Genomic DNA, 8,813 nt, shown 5'->3' on the forward strand with positions numbered 1-8,813 from the left:
TGGCAGTGTCACTACATCACATCCTCGTGGAGGTGATGGCCTGCGATGGGGAGATGCATGCTCCCAAACCCCACAGGTGCTGAGAGGATGTCCCGTGGGAACCTGGTGGTGGCAGTGGTGAGGGGCTGCGCTGCCGCCCTCGTCTTTGGCCTGGGCCTCTACTTCATCCTCGATGCTCGCAGCTTCTGGATACGGAGAGATGAGAGCCCTGCTGGGAAAGGCACTTGAATCACTTTGATACCCAACAGGGCACCTTTCGATGCCCCCAAGTGTGTTCTGCTTCCTCTTTGATATCATCTATACGCCCAGTCTCTCAATCCCCCTTTCCATCACCTATACATCCCCCCAGGTGTGCCCTTCCTCATCTTCCACCCTCTATAGGTGGATAAATCCCATTCACTTTCCCCTGCTGTTGCTTCCATGCCCTATTGATCCCCCTCGTGCTCTCTGGTGCCCTCCATAACACCCAACCCACTCCCCTCCCCATTTTCATGTAGCTGCCCCCCTCAGGAAGCCTGAGTCCATTAGGTTCCAGGACAGTGTCTGAGTCAGGGAAAACCTAAATCCAGCCTGCCTCTTTGGGCCCACAAACACCACTGGGAACCCCAAACCCTGTCCACGTGGGCCCCAACACACTCCCATCCTCATATTCCTTACCCTACCTTTATTTGCATCCCCAAATCCAGCCCATGGGAAACCCAAAATCTACATCGAGGGATTTGGAGTTCAAATGCCCCACACCCCCAGCCCTACACACCCTACAGGCAACTTCAAAATTCAGCGTATCAGTCCCAAGTGGAGGGCAGCCAGCACAAAGCCCCACGGAATCCCCAAACCTCCTGGACAGCACCCAGATCCTATGGGAACCCCCAAACCCCCGTGGAACCCCCAAATGCCACGCATAGGGATCTCCAAGATCTGACCTATGGAATCCCCAGACCCCCAAGCCCTAAACACCCCTCAGAACTGGTGGGAACCTTCAAGTCTGAATGAGACTCCCCTGAACTACACTAGGGCCCCAGAACTAAGCCATCCCAGACTCCCCTTCCAGTTACCCTCTCTCAGCCACCAGAACCACAACTGTCCCAAAACGAACATCCCCAAATCCTCACCAGTGGACCCCATAACCTTCACAATCCCACCAAATCCCCAAATGTTCAACTCTAACCCCAGAATCCTTCCTTATCCTCATCCAATCCCTTAACACCCACTGGGACCCCAAATCCCTCCCACGTTATAGCATTGATGAGAGAGTGTAGAGAACTTGCACTGAGCGCCACAAGTTTTGTAAATTTATCAATGTTATTACCATTACTGTTACTTCTCTCTTCCTTTTCTGCTTAAGTCAATAGCTTTTTCTCAACCAAGGAGTTTTGCCTTTTTTTGTCTGATTCTCACCCCAACCCACAAAGAGAGGAGTCCGTGAGAATCCAAGCTGTGTGGTGCTGAGCTGCTGCCGGGTGCCAGCACCGCAGTCCTTGTGGTGGGGGCCCAACGTGGGGCGCAAAGGGTGGAGATCCCAACAGATGTGAGCAGAGCGTGTTCCAACACAACTGCTCTCAGCGGGACTTCAGCCTCAGAGCTGCTGCTCACAGCGCTCAGCTCTTCCTTCACTCGCTGCCATCCCTTGCTCTCAGGCCTGCTTCCTTCCCTGCGCTGCTGGTTCTCGCCTCGGAGCGCTGCCCTGGGCTTCTGGATGCTTCTGCCTTTTAGTCTGCAGTGTGTGCCCCTCCTCATTTCAAGGATAGAATGTGACACTCACGTGGTGGTGTTTGCAGGATCCCCTCTGTGCAGGAAGGTGCGGCGGTGACCTCTCAGCTCTAGCCCAGGAAGGCTCTATGACGGGAGAGTTGCGAGCAGGGTCAAGCCATGGCTGCCTGGGAAATGCCGGTGCTGGGCTGCTCCCCTGTTCCTGAGCAGCTGGAAAAGTGCAGGCTGTGCCCTTCCCCACCACAAATGGCTTGGGCTCACAACCATGGGCACCATCCCAGTGCAGGATGGGAAGGATTTCCAGCCGCTGGCAAAGAACAGAACTTGTGGCCACAGCAAGGAAAAGCCACCGAGTGCGCTGTGCTGGGAGCAGCACTGCTGACAGCCCAGAAGGAGAGGCACCGCATTCAACACACTGCTGCTGCAACGCTGACATCCTGGCACCAACAAGGGACAGCCCTGCAGAGCCCATTCCCTGCTGAACGTAACAGCACTCAGCCACTGCGTGTGGTGCTGCCAGATGCAGGAGATCACAAAAGAATTCTGCGGTCTGAATTCGGAGGACAGGAACAAGGGATGGACCTTGCCTTGGTCTCAGAAAGCCAGACAGCATTCTCAAGTGCAAATGCATGCACAGACCCTGACACACACATAAACACGGATAGACACTGAGAGGTGAGCAAGTTCGTGCACAGACCCTTGGTCAGCACCAGTCACCTCCAGAAACAGGGAGGAATGCTGGGGAGGAAGCAGCTGCAGTTTCCCCCAGGCACAAGCCCAGGCACAGGATGAAGGTGCGGGTGCAGTGGTTCCTCCTCCCCTGCATGTCGCTGTAGCTGTGCACCTCACCCCGAAACAGCAGCAGCAGGCAGAGGGGCCGGTGTCAAGCGTGGCTCTAGAAAAGCTACAGGAGGGTGACGGGCGGCTGGCGGGACTAATTCCTTTTTCCAGCACTGTGACGGCACTTTGCCCCACTGCGTTCTCATCCATCTGCCCATCCTCCTCCTGCTGGGCTGCCTGCTCCGGGGGCTGCACCTCCTGATGCAGTACGGACACGCCAAAGGTCCCAGCACTTTCTGTCCGTCTCTCTCCATCCATCCACCTGTCTGTCCGTCTATCTGCCTACATACCTTATCGATCTCCCCATTTGTCTGCCCATCCTTCCAGCCCCGAAAACTCCATCCAGACCCAAAATTTCCAACCAGACCATAAAACAATCTGATTGACCCCAAAAACTCTATTTAGTCCCCCAAAACTTCCAGTCATCCCCAAGATCTCCATCCATTCCCAAAACCTCCATCACACACCAATGTCTACATCCAGCTCCACAATCTCCATCCAGCACCCCAAATCCTTCATGCNCTGGCAAAGAACAGAACTTGTGGCCACAGCAAGGAAAAGCCACCGAGTGCGCTGTGTTGGGAGCAGCACTGCTGGCAGCCCAGAAGGAGAGGCACCGCATTCAACACACTGCTGCTGCAACGCTGACATCCTGGCACCAACAAGGGACAGCCCTGCAGAGCCCATTCCCTGCTGAACGTAATAGCACTCAGCCACTGCATGTGGTGCTGCCAGATCCAGGAGATCAGGAAAGAATTCTGCAGTCTGAATTCGGAGGACAGGAAGAAGGGATGGACCTTGCCTTGCTCTCAGAGAGCCAGCCAGCATTCTCAAGTGCAAATGCATGCACAGACCCTGACACACACATAAACACGGATAAACACTGAGAGGTGAGCAAGTCCGTGCACAGACCCTTGGTCAGCACCAGTCATTTCCAGAAACAGGGAGAGGCGCTGGGGAGAAAACAGCTGCAGTTTCCCCCAGGCACAAGCCCAGGCGCAGGATGAAGGTGCGGGTGCAGTGGTTCCTTCTCCCCTGCACATCGCTGTAGCTGTGCACCTCACCCTGGAACAGCAGCAGCAGGCAGAGTGGCCAGCGTTGAGCGTGGCTCTGGAAAAGCTGCAGGAGGGTGATGTTCGGCTGGCGGGACAAATGCCACCGGCACCGCAGGGACGAGCCCACCAAAGCCACAAAAGCTCCCAGATGCGCCCAGAGGAAGGGGAACCAGCAGCCGCGCAGCAGCAGCAGCAGCTCCACAGCTGCCAGCACCAACACATACAGCATGACCTTCTGTTTCATTTCGCTTTTACTCTTTTCTTCCCTTCCCTCCTCTCCTCTCCTTTTTACCCCTGTCTTTTTCCAGCACTGTGGGGGTACTGTGCCCCACTGTATTCTCATCCATCTGCCCGTCCTCCTCCTGCTGGGCTGCCTGCTCCGGGGCGTGCATCTCCTGATCCAGTACGGACACATCAAAGATCCCGGCACTTTGTGTCCATTTCTTTCTCCATCCTTCCACCTGTCTGTCCGTCTATCTGCCTACATACCTCATCAATCTGCCCATTTGTCTGCCCATCTTTCCAGCCCCGAAAACTCCATCCAGACCCAAAGTCTCCTAACAGCTCCTAAAACAATCTGATTGATCCCAAAAACTCTATTTAGTCCCAAAAACTTCTGTTCAGCCCCAAGATCTCCATCCATTCCCAAAATCTGCATCTCACCCCAAACTCTGCATCCAATCTTCATCCAGCACCATCATCCACACCCAGCCCCAACCTGTATATGTAGCCACCCAAAACCTCAATCAACCCCCAAACCTTCTCCTAAAATCTCAGTGCACCCCAATAATTTCCATCCAGCCCCCACATCCAACATCCAGCCCCCAAAAGTTTTATCCAGCCCCCAAAATCTCCATCGACCCTGACTCCTCCATCCAGACCCACAATCTCCATCCACTTCTCACCTCTACACCCAGACCCAGTCTCTACATCCAGGCCCCAACACCCTAGTCAAACCCAAAAGCCATCATCCTGACACAAAATCTCCATCTGCACAAAAAACCTCCATCCACCCCAAAATCCTCCACTCAGACACAAAATCTCCAACCACCCCAACATTTCTATCCAGCCCCAAAACCTCCACTGAGCCTGAAGATCCTTCATGTAGCCCCCAGACCTTTGTGTGGCCCCAAAAACCTCCATTCAGCCCCACAAAAAACCTCCATCCAGCCCCTAAAGTCTCCATCGAGCTCTCAAACTCTCCAGCATTTCCCCTTGCATTACAAAAAGGGGGAAGTCAGCTCTCCTGCCCTTCCCCTTACTGCTGCTCCCACACACAGCCCTCCCTCCCACACAAAAACTTCCTTTTTCCCCATTTTCTTGCAAACCCCACAATCTTTTTGCCCTCTTCCAAATGGTCACAAAAATGCATTTTCCCCCATCACCAAAAATAAAGAAACCCAACCCAAACTCTGCTGTTTAAACACACAAACTGGTGTAAGCATCGGGAAAGCTGTGTCCTGACAGATAATTAACCTTGGTGGTAAATAAAAGAACAACAGACATATTTTAGGATGACCTCACTGCTGTGCCCCCGTCCTTCAGCCCTGATTTCAGTGCTGGGGGATGTGAAATTATCCAAGGATTTGCGATGTCACTGTCAGCAAACCCTGTGCCCAAGGGCTGGTTCTGTTGGGGTGAGACAAAGCAAAGGTAAAACCTTCCAGAAATGGGAATCTTTGCCCCAACAACCAGGGCAAAATGCCCTTGAAATGGGAATCCCTTTGCAAAAGGCAGGTGAATGCATTCTAGAATGGGAATTGGTCACTCCAAATCCAGGATCAAACCTTCCAGAAGCAGGAATCCTCCTTCAAGGTGAGAATTAAACCCTCCAGAACCAGGTGCACTCCTCCCCATGACAATAAAACTCTCCAGAAACAGGAATCATCCCAGAAAAGCAGAACAGACCTTGGAAGAAACGGGGATCTTGACCCAAAAGGCAGGATCAAATATTCCAGAATGGGAATCTACCACCATAAGAACAGGATAAAATCAGCCAGAAGCAGAAATCTTCCACAATAAGTAGGAAAAAACTTCCAGAAATGAGAATTTTTACAAAATTTTTAATAAATACAGCCTCCAGAATTGGGAATTGTCCCCAGAAGATAGAATCAAACTCTCCAGAAATACAGGGGTATACATACAGGGGTATACAGTACAAGGGTAAACAAGGGTATACAATACAACAAATACAACAATACAAATCAAGTGTATACAATACAAGGGTAAAGCCTTGCAGAAAGAGGAATTCTCCCCCAAAAAGCAGGATAAACCCTTCAGAAAGGGAATTCTCCTCCAGAAGTGTGGGAAAAAAATCCTCCAGAAATGGGAATCCTGTCCCAAAAGTGTTGTGGGATGGGTGCTGGTTTGGGTTGGAGCGATGAAGATGTGCCATGGGGAGCACACGTGTGTCCTTGGTGTTTGCTATGGGGACACATATGGGGCAGACACGAGGCACATGGTAATGACACACGTGTGTATTATTGTGTATACATTTCAGTGTACATGTATGATGTCACACGTACACACATGGAGGCACAGAGTTAAGCACATAGTACAGATGTGTACATCTATTGAGCATATGTGACACTGTACAGAGTTGTAATACATTTGAACACATGCAGAGATACATGCATGCAGTGCACGCGTGATGGTGAGCACACCCAACTCACCTGCACTGTGCACACTTGAAGTACATGTGTACAGCCAACACACACGTGTTTGTGCACACAGATTCGGAGGCATCAGTGGTGCCCCCCAGTGGCCACCTCGGCGTAGATAACAGAGGGTTGGGGGGCAGCAGGGGGGGTTGGGTGCTGCATGCTGGGGGTCACAGCTTGCAGCTCGATGTAGGTCAGACCCTCGCTGTCACCAGGGGGCACCTGGGGACACAAGGGGACAGAAGAGTGTCATCATAGGGGTCCCCAGTGTGCTCTGGGAGACCCCCCCGCAAGTGGTGTTTGGGGTTCCTACTACATGGTGTGAAAGTATCCATGGGGTCTGAGTGGTGTTTAAGGTTTGGAGGGGCCAGGGCAATCAGGGGATCCAGGATGCAGATTTAGATTTCCCCATGGGCTGGGATTGGGTGATGCGCTTAACGTAAGGGCAAATCATACGAGGCTGGGGGTCTCCTGGGTCCCCATGGGCAGGGTTTGGGGCTCTCAATGGGACTGTGGGGACTCCACGGGTCAGGTTGGGATTTGGGGTCCCCTGACCCAAAGACTTACTTGGATCTCCATGGCCTCAGGATTTTTTGTGGAGGCACCTGTGTCAAAACAAATAGGGGAATGGGGTGGGGGCTATGGGAGGCAGACTTGAGGGGCATTGGAGGGGAACTACTGGGAAATAAAGAAATTTAACCCCTTCCCACCAGGGCTCTCATCTCTCCGTATGCGACGTCTGCGGGCAGCGAGTAGGAAGGAGATGACAAGGATGAGGATGAATACAAAGGCAGCAGTGCAGCCCCCAGCCACCAACACCACCAGGTTCCCATGGGAAGTAAATGTAGCACCTGTGGGGTCTGGTGATCAGGTGGCTGTGCCCCCACCATCAGGCTCCTGGCGCAGGACAGGAGCTGAGCACTCATCCTTGTGCAGGAGGAAGTTGGACCCATAGTCCTTGTTCCAGCAGCGGATGGTGACATTGGTCCCTGTCCCCACATGTTCCTCAGGGCGAAGGGAGATGCTGGGTGGTGGGAAGCTGGGATCTGCATGAGGGGAGGGGACAGCACTGGGACACAGTCCCAGGAATGGGACATGGTCCTGTTGGGAGCCCCCAGAACCATCCGTTATCCCCAGCGCCCTCACCTGTCACCACCAGCTCCACGGGGTCACTTTTCTCTGATATCTCCACTGACTCAGGCACCCGGTACTGGCACTGATATCTCCCCGCATGTTCCCGACTTGTGCTAACAAAGGAGAACTCAACCACGTCCTGCTCCTTGTCCTTGTACTTGTTGAGTGTCCAACCTCCCACGTGGTACAGCCAGACCCAGGCAGCCAGCCGGGACAGGTTGCACCGCAGGGTGACAGTGTCCCCCACGGACACCCCCTGGCTGGGATGCAGCGACAGGGAGGGTCGGGGCACTAGGACAGGGGACACCAGTCAGCCTTGTCCCTGCACACCCTCATGGACCCCTCTGATTGCCCCCTCCCCACGCTCCCCTCCCTCTGTACACATTCTCCCCCTGTCCCCATACTCACGGAGCTGTGCCCTGCTCACTGCCACCAGACACCAACCTGCAAGAGACATGGTCCTGGTCTCACACAGGGCCACCCACCCCCATGGCACCATGTCCCCATTGTCACTCACCCAGGATGAGGGCCAGCGCCATTGGTTGCCATGAGGCAGGATCAGCCTGGGGACAGCGAGACTGCAGTGGGGCACAGGAAGCAGCTGGAGAGCTGATGTCAGTTCCTCTTGGGGACAGGATGCTGTGATGTCACCTCCTCATGCGGCACCTGTGGTGCTCAAAAGGGTGGTGGCACCATGGGATCCCCAATAATGTGTTACACATGGAGCAATGCAGAAAGTCCCCGTTGGGTTGCCCTTTGCAGATTGTAGGTTGGGTGTCACACGCTGTCCCCAGTGGGATGCCAACACGTGGCCTTGCAAGGTGTGCCCCATGGCATGCCAAACACAGGACACGTGCTGCAATGGGATGTCCCACATGAGATGTCACATGCAGTCCCCAACACGTCCAGCCAGCTGTCACCACACGCTTTGGGTACCACACTCTGTCCCCGCTGTGCTTTCCCCTGCCATCCCCACTGGGGACAGCAGCAGGGACCTTTGGGGACACAGTGACACTCACACAGACATGGGGCACACTATGAGGACACACATTTTTAGTGGGGCACACACGTGGTACTGACATCAGGCACATGCTATGGACGTGTGTGCAGTGCTGACACACATGGAGTGCCAACACGAGAACTGCATGCTAAGGACACAGATGTGCATTGTTGTGTACACACATTGGTGTACATGTATTGTGTCACACATACACACTCAAAGGCTCAGGGTTAATCATGTAGTACACATGAATGTACATTTATTGTGCATATGTGACAGCACACATGGACAGCATATGACCACATGACTTGCTACACGTGTGTATTGACATGTGGTGTTGAGCACCCAGAACACACCTTCACATTCTACGCTCTAAGTACACATGTTCACAACACACACATTTGTGCAGACATA

The 8,813-nt window shown here is 53.4% G+C and overlaps 1 protein-coding gene and 1 long non-coding RNA gene across 8 annotated transcripts in view; both read right to left on the reverse strand.

Moving 5' to 3' along the window:
• Positions 1-5,106, reverse strand: part of LOC110390996 — a 12,742-nt gene extending 7,636 nt beyond the window's left edge. Inside the window, exon 1 of the long non-coding RNA XR_002433934.1 lies at positions 4,511-5,106. This is a non-coding gene — a long non-coding RNA (uncharacterized LOC110390996). The remainder of the gene's footprint in view (positions 1-4,510) is intronic.
• A 556-nt stretch (positions 5,107-5,662) lies between these two features.
• On the reverse strand, positions 5,663-8,705 carry LOC110391013 (leukocyte immunoglobulin-like receptor subfamily A member 6). 7 transcript variants are annotated; one of them, XM_021382669.1, is made up of 6 exons: positions 7,917-8,705; positions 7,808-7,843; positions 7,412-7,512; positions 6,976-7,334; positions 6,833-6,870; positions 5,663-6,487 (listed from the first exon to the last, which is right to left on the reverse strand). In XM_021382669.1, the coding sequence occupies exons 1-6, from the start codon at positions 7,946-7,948 to the stop codon at positions 6,460-6,462; spliced, it is 594 nt and encodes a 197-aa protein (XP_021238344.1). In that variant the 5' UTR covers positions 7,949-8,705; the 3' UTR covers positions 5,663-6,459. The 7 variants fall into 7 exon arrangements, 6 of the variants coding, with proteins under 6 accessions (XP_021238344.1, XP_021238343.1, XP_021238342.1 ...); XM_021382668.1 differs by having other exon boundaries at positions 6,976-7,004; positions 7,117-7,334; positions 7,412-7,690; positions 7,808-8,700; XM_021382667.1 differs by lacking the exon at positions 7,808-7,843 and having other exon boundaries at positions 7,412-7,690; positions 7,844-8,700.
• Between the last annotated feature and the right edge of the window lie 108 nt (positions 8,706-8,813).

Source organism: Numida meleagris, unplaced genomic scaffold (assembly GCF_002078875.1).
Source record: "Numida meleagris isolate 19003 breed g44 Domestic line unplaced genomic scaffold, NumMel1.0 unplaced_Scaffold261, whole genome shotgun sequence".
Taxonomy (NCBI): domain Eukaryota; kingdom Metazoa; phylum Chordata; class Aves; order Galliformes; family Numididae; genus Numida; species Numida meleagris.